The sequence below is a fragment of the Solenopsis invicta genome, chromosome 16, assembly GCF_016802725.1.
Source record: "Solenopsis invicta isolate M01_SB chromosome 16, UNIL_Sinv_3.0, whole genome shotgun sequence".
NCBI lineage: Eukaryota > Metazoa > Arthropoda > Insecta > Hymenoptera > Formicidae > Solenopsis > Solenopsis invicta.
In genome coordinates, this window is record NC_052679.1 from 17,660,083 (window position 1) to 17,679,052 (window position 18,970).

At 30.5% G+C, this 18,970-nt stretch overlaps 2 protein-coding genes across 3 annotated transcripts in view; one reads left to right on the forward strand and one right to left on the reverse strand.

The window, feature by feature from the left end:
- The window catches only part of LOC105207466, a 53,196-nt gene that overhangs the window by 9,584 nt on the left and 24,642 nt on the right, over window positions 1-18,970 (forward strand). Inside the window, exons 2-6 of one of the 2 annotated variants that reach the window (XM_011176958.3) lie at window positions 578-759; window positions 900-947; window positions 1,042-1,147; window positions 1,399-1,529; window positions 5,936-6,233. In XM_011176958.3, coding sequence (XP_011175260.1) covers window positions 578-759; window positions 900-947; window positions 1,042-1,147; window positions 1,399-1,529; window positions 5,936-6,049 — 581 coding nt within the window. In that variant the 3' untranslated portion in view covers window positions 6,050-6,233. Of the gene's footprint in view, window positions 1-577; window positions 760-899; window positions 948-1,041; window positions 1,148-1,398; window positions 1,530-5,935; window positions 6,234-18,970 lie in introns of those variants that run through there. The other variant, XM_039458194.1, reaches the window with a different exon arrangement.
- On the reverse strand, window positions 6,237-14,416 carry LOC105207577 (ATP-dependent RNA helicase vasa). The gene is made up of 5 exons (XM_026133758.2): window positions 13,784-14,416; window positions 9,927-9,997; window positions 7,833-9,830; window positions 7,114-7,745; window positions 6,237-6,942 (listed from the first exon to the last, which is right to left on the reverse strand). The coding sequence occupies exons 2-4, from the start codon at window positions 9,939-9,941 to the stop codon at window positions 7,446-7,448; spliced, it is 2,313 nt and encodes a 770-aa protein (XP_025989543.2). The 5' UTR covers window positions 9,942-9,997; window positions 13,784-14,416; the 3' UTR covers window positions 6,237-6,942; window positions 7,114-7,445.

Consider the following 18,970-nt stretch of genomic DNA (forward strand, 5'->3'; position numbering starts at 1 on the left):
CCGAGTGTGGAGTTTTCCACATATTCCATATATAAGTTGCCGTCGATAAAATATGCATAGAATTGATGGTAGAAATTTTCAAGTCGACTTTTGGTATTAAAATTTTCGTCTCTAACGAAGGTGAAGACTAAACGTGTAAATATTCGATTTCAATAAAACTCATTGTAGCGATAGAGCTGTATGCACGTTTAAGCTTTTATCAGTATCACTTGATACGTATTACGTATTGCTACAATAAGTTTTGTTGAAACCGATCGTTTACATTAGTCCTTCCCTCGTGAAGAGAATAAAAATAAGAAATCTGCTACTTGCGGATGATACATAGAACTTATAGTATATGGAACAGGAATATGAGCGCAATTGCGGAGATAGGCTATTCCTGTTCCATATACTATTTAAAACAAATTGCTTCGCGATGTTTCGTACATCTTTCACGCACTGCAATCACTTGTTTACGACTTTATGTTTGTTTGCGTTACTCCCCACGTAACCCTGCATAATACACTTCCGTGATGATAATCTTGGTGGTGACGATCTTCTTCTTTCAAACAATCAATTTATGAATCTGTTTTTGCAGATCAATACCGCACGTTTGTTGGGGAATACGTCCCGTACCAACGGTGCGGATTTGCCAGTTTATATGATTTTCTCATTAACATTCATGGAATCGAAATGTACGTCGAAAACGGAACAGAATTTTTCAAAATAAATTGGCACAAAGAACTGCATAACGATATCAAAGATTGTTTAGAATTTAAGGTATGTAATATGTATTCTTGTGTATTTAACAACAAACTCTATACAATAATTAGATTAAACTAATCAAGTAACAATTAGGCCTTTTTGACATTCAAAATAAATCGCCAGTTTTAATAATTATTTTATTATTATTATTTCAGAATAACTTTACATATAAAGACAATATTATGTGGAACACCAATCATCCGGTAAGAATGATAAAATAAACCACACATTAGTACTTGAAGATGCATTAAATAAAATTTTCTTAACATTTTATATATTTTATTTTAATATTTTTAGGTTAAACTGTATGGACCGGTATTTCAAGGATATCAATTTATAAGCGACGACTATTTGCTTCAATTAGTTATAGAAAATTCTCCACTCCCAATAAGTAAACGCAAAGGTACAAAAAAATTCTTTACTAGCTTTTTTACAAGTTCTGTTTGTATTAAAATCTATTGATTTTGTTATAATTTTCAACTTTTTACTACTCGTTAGATAAAATAATTCTGTTTTTAATTTAATGTAAATTATTATTTTATCAAAATACCAAATTCACACGCAGTAGAAAAAGCTAAAGATAGAAAATAAATATGTTTCAAATTAAAAATGAATTTTTCGCTTTCTCATTAATACTGTATTATTGATTTACAGATCATCATACACTCTATTGTGGTTTGTGTGTGTCAGGGCAAACAATTCTAAGATGTGTTTGCAGTGTAAAAAATAGCAGACGTATCGCCAATCGAGTAATTATTCAATTGGGCTCGGTAGATATCTATAACGTAAGTTATTTTGGTATATCTTTGATGTGGACGCATCTTTGATGTTGCCCGCAACTTAATAAATTAAATTAAACATTCTAAAATATAAAAAGTCTTAATATAATTGTAAATTCATTATTTATTTACAAATTATGAGGTACAGAGTAACCATATTTTTTATTAAATATTTGATTATTTTTGCAGGGCGCTACTTATGAGGACATGACAAGAAATATGACAAATTTATTAAATATTCTAAATACCGATTTCTTTATCCTTAAAAGTAACATAATAATTTGCACTATACCGCCATTAGTGCTCAATGACGATTCTAAAAAACGTGAAAGATTAAATCAGTTTAACGACTGGATTAGAACATTGAATTACAAAAAAATAGATTTGTACAATATACTGACCACAGATAATCAAGAACTACGTTTTGATTTGTTTCAAGAGTAAGTATCAAATAATCTGATTTGTATAGCAAATAATGTAATTTTAATTACTTAATAATCTAGATATTTGTCCTTACTATGTAGCAATTAATTTAATTTTTTTTTATTTAATATGTTATTTATGATTTTTAGAACATTGACTGTAGTAAGCGGCGTTAATTATTGATACATGATGCTCAATGCCAAAGGTAAACGGTTAATCATTGAAACCATACAAAGTATGACATCTTGATCCACGTGTTACGGGTAACACAGCATAAAAAAACATTTTATATTACAGATAGCGGAAAAATAGAAGTTTTTCCGCTATCTGTAATATAAAATGTTTTCTATGCTGTGTTACCCGTAACACGTGGATCAAGATGTCATACTTTGTATGGTTTCAATGATTAACCGTTTACCTTTGGCATTGAGCATCATGTACCAATAATTAACGCCGCTTACTACAGTCAATGTTCTAAAAATCATAAATAACATATTAAATAAAAAAAAAATTAAATTAATTGCTACATAGTAAGGACAAATATCTAGATTATTAAGTAATTAAAATTACATTATTTGCTATACAAATCAGATTATTTGATACTTACTCTTGAAACAAATCAAAACGTAGTTCTTGATTATCTGTGGTCAGTATATTGTACAAATCTATTTTTTTGTAATTCAATGTTCTAATCCAGTCGTTAAACTGATTTAATCTTTCACGTTTTTTAGAATCGTCATTGAGCACTAATGGCGGTATAGTGCAAATTATTATGTTACTTTTAAGGATAAAGAAATCGGTATTTAGAATATTTAATAAATTTGTCATATCTCTTGTCATGTCCTCATAAGTAGCGCCCTGCAAAAATAATCAAATATTTAATAAAAAATATGGTTACTCTGTACCTCATAATTTGTAAATAAATAATGAATTTACAATTATATTAAGACACCGAAACTGAAACAGAATAACACATATTCAAATATTATAAAAGATAGTGTGATGAATATTTCAGTTTTATATTGCCATTTTGGCGGGTGTTGTTAAATAGTATGTAAAAATATCACAAAGTGTTCCTATTAGAAGTTAAGACTTATATAATAGTGTCCCAAATGTTATGTTTCAAAAAATGTTGGAACTTAGTATTCTTCTAACTTGTATTACGACTTACTAATTAATAGTGCGAATGAGTGCACTTTCGTGAGATGCTCGTACTTTAATGGCATACGTGGCCGAAGTTTAAAATTGCCATTATAATACACTAAACTGATTCATAGTGAGATGACGAATTATAATAATCCGAGACTGTGTAGTAGCGATTAAGAGTAGTCAGTAAGTGATAACAGAACAGTTTACACGTTAGAACACATAAGAATTAGATTAGTGGACTAAATATTTAAAACATTTCAATTCCTAAAAGAAATTAAGATACTATGAAATAGTCACAGTGGAATTAAACTGGATAATTCTGGCGTTCTTAAAATTCTTAAAAATTGACATACATCTGAAGATATTTATACCTATATTATAGGCCCGTTCTTTTTAGCTGAACTGGCTGCACTAGTTGAGAGTTTATCTTTCTTCTTTCAACGTGAAGGGGAGAAGATAAACTGGGAACTAGTACAGTCAGTTCAACTAAAAAGAACAGGCCTCTTATTAGACAATAGTGGCATATAAAGAGACATCAAACACACAAGAGGCCTTTTCCTTTACCGGAGAAATTATTGCTTAGATTATTATTAATTCAAACTCGTGAACAAATAAATTTTTAATTTCTTTAAACGAGAACAGAAATGTTACATGTAAAACCGTTATCACTGTATTTAGAACGCGCTTATAAAGATGTTAGAATGACGAAAAAATGCGCTAAAATCATTATAAGAATGTTCCGAGTACGATCCTTTATAAGACATAGACAAGAATTCGAGAGAAATGAGTAGATTTCAATTCAAAGAGATAATCTAGCGTGTCCAGATGCACGTTTTACAGAATTATATAAATGTTTATTTTTAATCGCAATTATCACCTTCGATATCAATCGTCCGATTATGCGTTTTCATCTGCAAGTGTGTAAATCCATCGATTAAATTTTATGTAAAAAAACCCAAGAAATCTTTAATTGTACCTATCCAAAACGCAAGCGTGCTCGCACGAGGAACCTTTTGAATTTTTATTATTTTTTTTTTATTCCACCTTTCTCACCGTGCTGTATTAAATCTCCACTTATTCGGAATTAAATCTTGTACATTCTGGACACGCATTTTCTTTTTTTTTTGTAACCCCCGTATTTTAAGATTATATTCTTGCGCATATTGTCATAATGATGATCTCGCCAAATATTTGTGTCAATGATTATTATTATCATTACTTTCGCACATATGAATATATTATTCAAATATAATCGTACAAAAATTGTATTATGCTTAATAATAAATGATTTCTAGAGAATTATATGCATTTGAATGGAAGGCGTGTATTCCTCACAATGGCATATCGCTCCTTTATTAAATTTTATTCAATAGTAACATATTATGCAATAGAACAAAATTCATCAGAAATGTACGTAACATACTTTTTGCATTTTTATGTACAGGTTCAAAATAAATCGATAAATATTGCGTGACTACATCTTTTGCAATATCGGTATAATGTATGCATAAATTTCATAATTTATTCAGTGATCTACATTTTTTATATTATTTTTATAAGATAAAAAATTCGTTCTCTTTGTGAATTAGTAATTGCATTTAAAAAAACAAATTTTGTAATTGTCACGTTTTTTTAAATAAAATTTTTATTTTTATTATAGAGTAGAGGAGAAGAGGGTATTATGGCTACTGTCGACAATATGGTTACCCCTATTATCTCCGTTATTAGATGACGTATTCTAACAATTGCTTATGGAGTTATTCATTTAGTAGCCCGCCGTTTTTTAGTGATGTTAATATGACAATACATAATAAGTGACAATTGTTATAAGGCATTTTTACTTTTGAGCACTTCTAAACTTTTTCAAGGTTTACCTTTAACCTTTAATTATTATACTCATACTTTCTCATTATTCTTAAACTTGAGTGTATTATCACACGAATGTACATACACGAATGTATATTTTTAGGGTTACTGATCGCAAGAAAATTCTATATTAGGAAAATTCTAAACAATGAAAAATTAAAAATACATAATTTTGTAACAAGATACTGTGTTTCTTTTAAAGTAAACTAACTTTTTTAAATTATTCTTATACATAGCCATATTACGACCACTATTTTTCTGCCACCGATTATGCAGAGCATTAGATTTTTATAAATCACGTCCTAAATAATAAATATCTCATTATTTTGAGCCTAGAATCTGTCAAACAACACTTTGACGAATGTAATCGTTCAAGTTTCAATAGAAAATATTAATTATAAACAAAATGATTTAATAAAATGAAAATGGGTACCATATTACCCTTTTCTCCTCTATTATTTAAAGAATATTATATAAAAGTTGAGAGAGAGAGAGAGAGAGAGAGTGTGTGTGTGTGTGTGTGTGTGTGCGCGCGCGCGCGCTAACAATCTAAAATTCTATAATTATTCTAACTTTTAAGAACAGAGAAAAAGAAATGTTAACCTGTTACTTTTTTTACTTCAGCTATCGAGTAAGTAGGTCACGCATCTTTTGTATTTGACTAGTTTAATCAGATTGTCCTTTACACGCATACACATACATTAATAGAATTATAATTAGATTTATTTAAACGTAAAGTTATCAATATTAATATTACACTGTACTTATTTCAAATTTCACGCATAAATCAATCTTTTATACTTGATTAATCAATTTCTTTTTCATTAATATAATAATATTGTGAAATTACAATTATCTTAGTTAAATAGGCATTTGTGTTCAATTTTATATTAAAAAAAAAAATAATAGAAGCTATCTAGAAGCGTTTTAAAGCCATCTGATTAATCTGTTTTATCTAAATTGGTTTTATTTAGAAATGGCACGTTGGACCAAATTACGTGTTATTCACGCAATTTTTCGCTTCTGACGTCACGACTTCAATATGGCCGCGGCGAGTACTCAGGAGCCAAATGGTAACTTTTCGCTGATTCGCACGGGGAATAAAATGTATATTTAATATTAGAATATACTTTAAGTATTAGAATGTATTTTACGTCATGGCTGATTTTAGATTTTAAATGCTTTTTTAATATTAATATAAAAATACATTTTTCATATCTTTAAATTATAAAAATCAACATAAATAAAGCATATGACAAAAGACAATAGAAAAAATCATTAATTATAAATTTTATTTTACGAAATTATATCCCATCTGTATTTTGAAACTTAATACCGTTATCAAAGAATTATTTATAACATACTTACATTAAGACCGATATATTTATCAATAATATACTTATATCAAGATTAATATATTTGAATTAAGAGAAAAAACAATTATTGTCACTGGGCAAATTGTTTTTCAATAACTACATAACTTTTGGTTTTATACAATGTAATAAATGTAATTAAAAATGCTTCATAAACTTTAAAACTTAATTACTTCAACCTATAGAGTCTTTATCTGTGAGGTAGAAATATAAGTTCAAATGCATCGTACATTCCTTCTATCATATTATGAGGAACTTTGATAAAAGCACGATATATTGACAATTAAAGAAATAAGAAACGAAAATAAATTGTCATCATTGCTCATATACTTTTGCATATAATCCATTAAAGAAACATAGTTAACTATTCGAGTATGACTTGAATCATTAAAATTTAACCAAACAATTATTATTAAAAATTTCAATGAAACATTTAATTCAATTCGGCATAAAAAAAAACTTTAATTTGTACATCACTACCAATAGAATCAGTCATACTTTTTAAATGTAAACAAAAAATAATAGCATTTAATCTACAATTGCTCTTCCAGTCCTCCTCGTGTAAGAGATGCATAATCAACATCATCGCATTCACCTTCGTATGCATCCTGCACAAAAAAAATTCATATTCATGTTTATTAATAACTGATTTAAATTCTTTTTTATTTATGATTTTTACAACATAATTTTTATTATTCAACGACAACATACTATGAATATAATAAAAATGAATTATATATTAATATATTCAATTTAAAAAATTTAGACATATTACTTACGCCTCTGATATCTTTCCCGCCAAATCTTCTGCCATTTCCTGGCAAGAACTAGTTTCCGCTTCCTCCACCGTCGCCAGATTCCAACCAAACAGGTATTGGTTGATCAGCTTGTTTTAAAATCTTAATCATATCACCCGTGCAAGACATGTCAAAATTTGGATCAAAAAATGAAGTTACTTTTCCACGATTTCCAACTCTACCAATTCTATTAACATATTCCTTGATCGTTCGTGGCAAATCGAAGTTGATTACGTGCAAAACATTTTTAATATCCAAGCCTCGCGCGACAACCGGCGTTATAACCAAAGCCAATTTTCCTTGCTCGAACTTAGCTAGGACTTTCTCCTATCTTTTTCCAAGTTGTCTTCAACTAAATATGCACTGGAATATATGTTTCCCGACAAGACACACGCAACGAATCCCGCAACTAATTTCATATCCACGAAAATTAAAGTACCCTCCATACTTGTAAGTTGATTTTGTTTAAATAGTTCTTTGAGTAGTTTTATCTTATCGCTCCGACTACACGTCCAATAAAAATTATGTTCTACATCAGCGTAAGCACCTTTGAGAAGTTTAAGAGACGAGTCCGATGCATCATCAACTTCCAGCTGTTTTTCAACCATTTTTACCTATTCAACGACAACATACTATGAATATAATAAAAATGAATTATATATTAATATATTCAATTTAAAAAATTAAGACATGTTACTTACGCCTCTGATATCTTCCCCGCCAAATCTGTCATTTCCTGGCACGAAGTAGTTTTCGCTTCCTTCACCGCCGAAATCTTCCATCCAATCAGGGATTAGTTGATCAGCTTGTTTTAAAATTTTAATTAAATCTCGAGTGAGAAACATGTCAGAATTTACATCCATAAATGAAGTTACTTTTCCACAATTTCCAACTCTACCAATTCTATGAACATATTCGTCGATCGTTCGTGGAAAATCGAAGTTAATTACGTGCGAAACATTTTTAATATCCAAGCCTCGCGCGGCAACCGCCGATACTATCAAAATTTTTCCTTCGTTGAAATCAAATAGGGCTTTTTCTTTTTGAGAAAATCTAAATCCATGGATACTTGTAGCGGGACAATTGTATTTTGTCAAGAAAGCGGCAATGGAGTTCGTATGTTTTTTTTGTTCAACAAATATTAAAGTACCATTTAGATTACCAAATTGTTTTTTTTTCTCTATTAGTTCTATGAGCAATTCTCGCTTATGGCGATGATCACATACTAGCTCAAAGATCTGTTCTACATTAGCGCAAGCACCTCGGATAATACCAACCTCGAGGAATAGGTAATTTTGTAAAAATCTACCAGCAAGTTCTTGTATTTTGTTCGGGAAAGTAGCGGAAAACATAAGCATCTGCTTTTTTTTCGCAGCTACCATTGTTTTATGCTGTATTATTCTTTCAATATAAGACAAAAAACCTAATTTAAGCATTTTGTCAGCCTCATTTAGTACAAAAAAGCGCAAGGAAGAAAGTACAACATTGCCTCGTTCAATAAAATCCAACAGTTTGCCTGGAGTTGCGATTAAAACGTGGCAACCGTTGGCTTTATTCGTTTGCTGTAAAATTGATGGTCCTTTATAAATAACCTCAATACGAATGATAGAGTTCAAAGAAAATTTCTTGAATTCGTCATAAATTTGCGACATAACGCATGTAGGCGATACAATAATCGCGTATGGTTCGCAGGAAAAATTTGTTTTAATTGAATTTCTTCGATTCTGCAACAGCGAGTGTAGAATTGGAAGTACGAATGCCGCAGTTTTGCCCGAGCCTGTTTGTGCACAAACCATTACATCGCGGCCACTCATTATAATCGGAATGGCGTACTTTTGAACTGGAGTAGGCTTTGTGTAACCCGACATTTTAATATTCTCCAACAAAATAGTTCTGAGGCCGGATTGGTCAAAAGATTGTATTGGATGCGGTGCACCTTCACCAGTAACTTTTACTTCGATATCATCATATTTATTGAAGTTTATTCCCATTGTAACTTCATTCCCAAATAAGCAACCTTCATCATTTGGTTGTTCTGATGGGATATAACTCTTTTCCTTTTTTGGTTTTTCTTTCGATTCATCGTCATTTCGTCCATGTCCTCTATCTTCAAAATCGTTATTATCATTATCATTATGATGATAATATCTATTTCTGATAATAATATCTATTTTCATATTTATATCTATTTCTACCTTATTTCTGCCATAATCACCATCTCTTCCATCTCCTCTGCCACCTCTTTCACCCCTATCTCTTCTAGGTTTCCTATCTTCAAAATCATTATCATCGTTATCCCTATTTCTGCCATAACCACCATCTCTTCCACCTCCATTGTCGCCTCTTTCACCTCTATCATCTCTATCTCTTCTAGATCTGTCGTGTCCATTAAAGCCGATATCTTCAGTTTCACCGTCATCATACTGGTTTCGCCGATTACTTTGCCATTTACGATCATTGTCACCTCCTCTATTGTTTCCATGACGCGGCCCATCACTATCCTGTTGTCTGTTGCGTCCTCCAAATTTATTATGTTTGCCATTATATCTATTTTCATAATCTTCATGAGCATTGTCATTATTTTCCTTATAGTTTGTTCGTTTGCTATTATTGTAGCCTCCTACACTATAATCTGTGTCATTGTTATTGAATAAAAGTGCTCCACGTCCTTTATCATAGCCAATGGCGCATTCTTCAAACTGTAAAAACACATTGTCAATATTAATGATTACTTTATCATTATTTTATTTTTGTATGTATTTCAATTGTGTAAAAAATTATTTAAATGATCTTACGGTCTGATGCGCCATATTTACTGCCGCTTGAGAAAAGTCCGATGCGTCATCAACTCTCAACTGTTATTCAGCTATAAGTTTTTACTTATAATAATGAATATCGCATGTTAAATAAACATATATCATGTAATTATATTGGAAAATTTTATATAAAAAATTTTTGTGTTTTAATAATATAAATCATTATAACAATATCTAAATGAGATTACAAGATGGTAAAAGTAATTTAATCTGATATAATATAATAAAGAAGTATATAATAACATGTATAAATTAATGATAATAGTGATATATAAACCTGTGACAGAATTGTAATATATGTGATAAATCAAAATAACAAAAAACAATTTTATTTTTAGATTTACAATTTAAACATTTGATTTTGTTAAAATTTTATTCAACTAACGATGCATAAATATTAATATTTTAAACAACCACATGCAACAAGACTTTCTAAATAACGGTCAAATAAAAAAAATTTAATCTTGTAAAAATGCTTGATAATAAATATTAGTCCATATTAATTCTTGAAAAATCGCAATGCTTTTTTGCACACACAAGTTCTTGCTTAGAAATAAGTATCGATGAAACGAGAATCCACCGGATGAAGATAATGTAACAAATTACACAAATAGATAAACTTGTGAAACATGAGAATATTACATCACAGTAGTTTCTATTTATACATTTCGACAAGTCTCAAATATTCTATTCTCATTAATTGTATGTATGTTCTTTGTTAACATTCTCTCAATCAGATCATTTATATTCCTATGGCTTTGTTTTAGTTTTTAGATATCCCTAAAACCGGCATTATATTTATTTTTGTAGAAATTTTTCAAGCATGTCGAATGATTTTAGAATATAGAAGTTTTCAAGTCTAAAGAAATTTTCTATCCTTCAATTAATTAATATATTTGAATAATTTATTATATAAAAGTAATAATATAGTTAGATGTTTGTATGACATAATTTATTCTAGTAAGGTTGAGTAGTTAAAAAGTTAAATAATAAAGCTAAAAAGTTAACGTTTAACTAATGTTGCATGCCGATATACACTGCTAGTATTGAAAATTTATAATTTACGTTATATGTACTATAGACTTTCAGTACTGGCAGTGAATTTCTGAATGTAGCCTTAACTAACAATTAATCTAAGTTAATTTTAAATGATTTAATTTTTAACTTTAGTTATTTTTAAAACACAGTTATTTTTAAATTTCTTTCCTAAGTTAAAAAATTATTTGTGTAAGAAAATTATTATAAAAGATAAAATACCACATTTCCACGTCAAAAAAATATTTTTTTATTATTTCATATTTATTATTTCATAATTTTTTTTATTTCATAATTTAATTTACGAAGTATTTAATTTATTTGATGATCCATGTTATAACTGTTTGAATAATCTATAATTTTATAAAACTATGACTTTCTAATTTATCATATATACTTTTCACAATTAACTTTTCATTTTAACTTAAGTTTATTTTAATTTTAACGTAATTAAATTAATTTGATATGCCATTAATTTTAATTTAATTTAATTAAAAAGAAATATTAACTTGCTCACAAACCTGCATCATATAAAATTCATATAAAATTATAAATTTGTAAGTTTCTTTTAAAGTTAAATTACTCAGAACAATTATAATGTAGATCATCAAACAAATTTAATAATTTATTTGTAAATTAAGTTTATATGAAACAACAAAAATATTTTATATGTGAGAATTTATTTTTCTTTTACGTTTTCCTTTTACATAAATTTTTGACTTGGTAAAAAAAATTAATAAATTTAAATGTTTCAAAAATAACTAGTTAAAATTAAAAATTAAATTACTTAAGATTAACCAAGTTAGAAGTTATTAACTTTTAACATTTTAACTAGTTACTACCTAATCTTGCCCACAATAAATAAATTATTTATAACCGACATGGTACAGTCTTTCTATATAAGACACAGAACAAAAAAAGGACGCGATAACACAAGTCAAACAAAAGAGAGTTATATTCACATTTGCGAGCTGTGACCTGGGGGTCGATTGTGTATCTTTATCGACTTTTCTCACTTCTCGTATTTTCATCTCACATGAAAAAATACGCGCGATTGGCTATGAACATAGTGAAAATGCGATATGCCTATGCTCACTATTGTGAGTAAAAATCACAAATGCGAGTGCGAGCAATGGTAGAATACTTCACATAACCTTTAACAAACGGTGCATCGCCTCTGAGTTAAATAATCTCCAATAATCTTAAAGTCCCTCCTGTTGACGATTAACGACGTGTCCCGAAAAAAATTAAAAAAAAATGGTGCGTAAATATTGCATAATTTATTTACAATATATACTTATATTATTTACATCTTATTATTTATTTATTGTTATTTATTATTTATATACTTATATAATTATTAATTTATTTATATACTTTATACAATTTTACAATGTATTATCTAGAATATATTATCTAGAATATCGAATGTATCTTGAGTATCTCTCAGTCTCCTTCTTAATAAATTTAAATTTCTTTTTTTAATTTTTTTTGTAATTTGCATTTTCCTCTTGCTCAATAAAAAGTAAAAGATACTCCATTCTGAAATGATACAAGACTCCGCAAACTCGACCAAATTCGACACAGTTTGATTGAACTCGACATCAAAATACTTGCCGAGCAATGTCACGTGAGAAATATCGCATTTCCACTATGGTGAAAAATAGCCAATCGAGTGAGAGCTCATTTTTACCATTTTCACTAGGTTTTGGAATACGCAATCGACCCCCTGAGTTCTGAATTCATTGTTTATCAGATCTCAAGAACAGTCTGTCTTCGTCTCGCATACTACGTTTCACCATACGTAAGACAAAGACAGATTGATCTTGAGATGAGAAACAAGTTTTTGAATTCAAAATTCTGCATTTTCTGTAGAATAGCCTTAATGTTACTGAATATATACAGATAAGAAATATAAGCCAAGAATATACAACAAATTTATAACTTACACAGTTTAAAACTATAATTTTTTGATATGTTACTAGACAGAACAAATTTATAACTTTGACTTTTGATTTTGTGTGATCTCTTTTTTCCACAGTTTGTAACAAATGTCGGAACAAATTTCGAAATATTCACAATAGGATAGTTGATCAAATAACCTCGCGTGTACGTGAGAAGCTTTCCTACAAGAAACATCGACACTAGAGTCCTATATAAAGAGAGAAGCGACATTGAACCCCCATCACAACCTTCAGTATCCAATTGAGTCCTCCACCGCCATTTTGGGACCGCTCTAACGTCATCAAACACCATTCGTATCATTCTACAAACAGCTGTGGTCACAATACGGCTACTCGCTTAGCCAATCAAGTATCAATCAGATTACTAATCAGAGCTTTGGACATCAATGTCGCTTCTCTCTTTATATAGGACTCTAATCGACACGAAAATTGTTCGATTTAGTGGGACAGAATAGATAAAATGATTTCAGTGTAGATACGTCTGTTGCCGGAAAGTCCTTCAAAATAATTCTGTGGCACACGTTTTGTTGTTATGACCTAGAACCTCGCGAGTAGAAAAAAAGATAGAAGCACCGGTCTTCTTGGGTAATTCCACGTTAGAACATGTCTGTGTAGTGACGCACTTTGTGACGGGTCGAATTCTACATTCGCACAGAAAATTAGCTTTGAAATTAATCGTAAGCAACGCGTATCGCTATCGATGAAAATAATATCCGGCGCTTAGAGCTAGAGCATGCAAAATCATGATGCCACATCAAGGTGGATGGTCGATAAAACAGTATCATCGGTCTCGACATGGCCGCAACGAGAACGTATCTCGCTAGCTTTTCCACGTACCTCGTGTGTCTCCTAAAACACTTGATCGGAATATTGCGTCGTGTCCTTCCTCTGTCTCCCGGATTACAAGTTAGCGATCGGTGTCGAATTACTCGTGTCTCTATGCGAACGAAGAATCCGATCGAACGGTCCGGCTTCCAATTCAAGTCTGAGACGGTAGTCAAGTGGAGGGCAGCGTTACCGTTCGGGACGCGTTTTCTCGCACTTGGCTGTGCAAGTGACTTCAGTGAAGTATCAAATTCAGAGGAATAAAGGTACACTTAGACCCCGTCACAAACAGATGTGATAAAATTCTTTCTTTTTTAATGGCTCCTTTACCAATTTCGGAATTCATTTTTAATTATATTAAAAAAATATAAATAAATTAATAGGTATTAATAATAAAATAACATACTTACCTAATCTAACCTACTCCTACTGCCTATATCCTTCATCGGCTGCGTTCTGAAATTCACTGTCAGTACTGCAAATCTATAATTTACGTAATGTAAACTAGATATTTTTAGTACTGATAGTGAATTTCTAAACGTAGCCATCGACGGAGCCGGGCACCAAAAGAACCCATCATCACAGATGGCTAGACACGACTGGTTTGCCGCGCATGCGCGAGAAAATGCGGCCCACTGGAGGGGGGGGATGAAAGCCCATTTGTACACGGTGTTCGCGCTCGGTGTTATGCCATAACGAATATGATATGCTATTTGAAATTTTTCTACTTCTTCATACTCTAATGCAGAGCTCGGCAAGAAATGCACATTTCGCCCGATTTTCAGTTGACTCCGCCTAGCGCTCGTCCCTTACTTCGACGTCCCGCGCGCAGCCTACGAGCTGCGCGAGGCTCAGGACCGTGTCACCTCGCGACTCGCGACCGTATCGTGTCACCGGTCACCGGACCTCGAATACATATTTTTAATAGAGTTGAGCAAAAATTGACTACCTGTGAATTAGTCACTGATAATAAAAATTCACGTTCACGACCTGTGAACAAATATGAAAATTCACTGTGAATAGTGTGAATGAGACTTTTGGCTTTCCGCACTGTCGGGTAGTCACCAAATTAAAAAGTTATACATTAAAATGCGCAATTAAAGATTATTTGCAATGCAAAGTACAAATTAGAATCTAAGATTTATTAAATAAAAGTTTTAGTTTACGTTTTTTATAATATATAATATATATTATATTAATATATAATATATATTATAATATATATTATATATATATATATATATATATATAATATAAAGTTTTAGTTTACGTTTTTTATAATATATATATATATATATATATATTTTATATAATATGTATTATATATTAATATAATATATAATACATATTATATAAAATATATATATATAAGGTCCGGTGACCGGTGACACGATACGGTCGCGAGTCGCGAGGTGACACGGTCCTGAGCCTCGCGCGGCTCGTAGGCTGCGCGCGGGACGTCGAAGTAAGGGACGAGCGCTAAGCGGAGTCAACTGAAAATCGGGCGAAATGTGCATTTCTTGCCGAGCTCTGCTCTAATGCTTCAGGGAGACTATCCATGCCGTATCTTATACCATAATTTTCGTAATGCACCTGTCAATACATTTATCTCTGGAATAATTTGTCTTAAAAGAATATTAATTTTGCAACAAATCTAATAATAATAAGTCAAAAGACATGGTAGCGACAAGTTTAATAAAATATATCATTAATCACACATGCACACATCGCGAGTCGGCCAATTACTATTAACTGTTGATTTTTTATAATATTTAAATAAATAATCTCAAATAATTGAAATGCTACATAACGCTGTGCTGAAATACATATTACTTGTAATTATAACACGAAGTGCACTATTTATCATTCGATCAGAACAGAATTTAGAAGGGAAAAAAGCGGTAGATACAACTATAGTTGTATCTACCGCTTTTTTCCCTTCTAAATCTGGGACCTTAAACAACACAAACTTTGATGATGAATTGGAAAAGGAATTAGCGAAATTGTTGAATGAGAATGATGTAAAAGTTTTCGACAATATTGTGTAAAAATTAGTTACCTCGCATGGTATACGATAGCAAATCCGATTCTTCTTAACGAGTCTTGATCGTGAAAGGGACTATCATAATCGCGAAACATGTTTCTCGTTAATACGTAAATTGACTTGGCTTGAAGTGGTTTCCTCATTATACAGTATACACAATGAGCCGCCGTTATCAAGAGATTCTCTTGAATAATAGTCGCCCCGCAAAAAAATTGCTTTTGCTCGTATCCAATGCGGTATATATGAAGCATGGATACGGAAATTCCGTGACATTTTGTCGATTACCGCTCACAATGATCGGTACAATACAGGGATGGGAAGTAACTCGTTACTTGTAACGAAGTTACAGTTAGAGTTACCTGTTTTTGGTAACTGTAACTTAACTTCGTTACTTTTTTTCAACTGTAACTATAAACTTAACTTAGTTACATTATTTGTGTAACTAGTAACTAAATTAATAGTTATTTTTATAGTTACTTTATATATTTCAAACTCATTTGCCAATTTAGATAGCATTTGCAAACATCACCCGAGTGGCGTCGTGTATCATTTTATCTTTATTTAACAATCGGTAAACAACAAGGATAAAATGATATATATGAGGGTACTCAACTGATGTTTTCGAACGCAGCTTTAATGTAATTGGTGATTGGTTAGACCTAAAAGATTACACTAATAGCAGTAAGCGCTCACTCAACCACTGAGTTTGCTGAACGCAGCCACTGTTGCTCGATGCAGTGACAATTCTATGTTCTATGCTTCTTATGTGATCCGAGAGAGATGATATGATGAGAGATGATGTGATCCGAGAAAAAGTTCTGTCTAGAAAGATACACGTGACAATGAACGGTTATATGTTATACATTTGGCAGCCCCGTACCAGTAGTCATAGGTTACAAGTTATTTACATGTAGATACACGATTGTATGTACATACAGTCGTGAGCTAAAAGATTGAAACACATTTTCTTCGATGGTTTTTAAAATATAGACTTGCTCATCGAACGGCGAACGTAATTGGTTCTTACTTGTGGATTCAACCAATTATGTTCGCCGATCGAGGAGCAAGTCTACATTCTAAAAACCATCCAAGAAAACGTGTTGCAACCTTTTAGCTCACGACTGTACTTGTAGGGCCCGGATATTCAAGTACGATTCCGGGATGCTCGCGAAGAATCACTGCGTGTTGTGTGATCGTCTGGCTGGTCTATCGTGTACATACGTGTGATAATCAGCCAGCAGAGAATTGGTTACTAAGAATGCCTTTGAGTCTAAATTCTATACTTAGTCTTAAAGTTAGTTTATAATAGCCGTTACCATAAGAAATTGATCAATCATAGTCAATTATTCTTTTATAAATCAACTATGATTGACCAATTTCTTACGATTACGGCTATTATAAACCAACCTTTATCCTCAAAAAATTTAGAACATAATTCACATAGTTTTCATCTGTACATATAGGTAATTAATATTTAATATATGTAAACATGTCACATGCAAATTATGCGTCGTCAATAAAGACTATAATAAAGACTTAAGCCTTTAGCCTTAAGAAATTGGCCAAACACAATCGATTATTCTTCTATAAATCAATTATTATTGGTTAATTTCTTAAGGTTAAAGGCTTAAGTCTCTATTGTAGATAACGCTTTACACAATTAAAGATAGAAAAGACTTTACGTGGATGCTCTTCAGTAAAAGTCTCGTATTTAAATTATTAATGTTTTATAATATTACCAAAAAAAAACAGAAAAGTAACTGAAAAGTAACTTTAAGTTACTTTTTCAATAACTGTAACTGTAACGAGTTATTTTTTAAAGTCAGTAACTTGTAACGGTAACTAGTTATTTTTTGGAAGACAGAAACTGTAACTGTAACTAGTTATTTTTACAAAGTAACTTTCCCAAGCCTGGTACAATATCAGAAGGAATAGTGCCACATACTGCAACAAAAATTTTGATTTGAATACTTGGCTTAGTGTGGTAATAAAAAAACATAATAGATCTTTGTGTAATTATATAAAAGAAGATAATTCACAATTACCATAAATTTATTGGGCGTCATTATGATAATTTATTAGTTAATAAGACGGATAAAAGATTAAAATGTATCAAAATTAAATAAAAATTTATTAAATATATTTCATATGTATTAAATATATTCGTGCGTGCGTATGTGCGTGTATTAAAAATTTATAACGTGCTATGCGCAAAATTTGTTTTTGCAGGATTAGGAACGGTAATGAATTTAGTCGTCATTCTTACCATAACTTTAGTTTTCTATTCTTATATCTATTTAATAAATTGCACGACAATCACACAATTAAATAGACATATTTCAATATAGTACTTTACATTACAGTATCTTAGATTGTATTCTGATAATCGGTATTGAATGATTTTGAATAAATTTTTTTAATTTATGGTACATAACATATGTACCATAGATTTTCAGTACTGGAAGTTATTATCAGGATGCTTTCTAATGCAATACTAATACTAGTGTATAAAAAAATGTAATCCAAATTCTTGTAAAATTGAGTATATACCAAAAAAAGAATTAGTAAATTATTAAATAAGTTTAACATAAATAAAAGTTTGATCTATATATAAAAAATATCGTATAGTGTCTCAAGATATTTTGTATTAAATTTAACAATAATTATCAAATAATGTAATTTAAACATCTAATGAGCTACTACAACATTACATATAAGTAATGAAAAAGTAGCAAACCGTTACTTGAAAAGTAGGCATCACTTTCTCAGAAACAGTAACGTATCACTTTTACTTTTTAAAAAGTAACGATAATGATAATATGCACTAATTTTTTAAAGTAACATTTTAAAAACTAATTGTAAAAAAATTATACTACTTATAATTGTATTATCATTCTTCGCAGCACTAAGACTGTGCCTAAAGTTCCTTATTGCTGCATTACTGTTCGACTTTGGTCATCTATGTTCGGATAATTTGTATTGTTGGCGTTTGTGTGCATAATGACTGGCATTCAAAACTTTAACAAAAGTAGCGACGTTTCTGTCAAAAGTAATATGTGCAAACTGAGTAAAAATTTTGTAAGGCAAATTAAGATTTCAAAATGCATATTATTTAACATTTCTTATTTAACATTTTTCTTTAAATAATGTTCTTA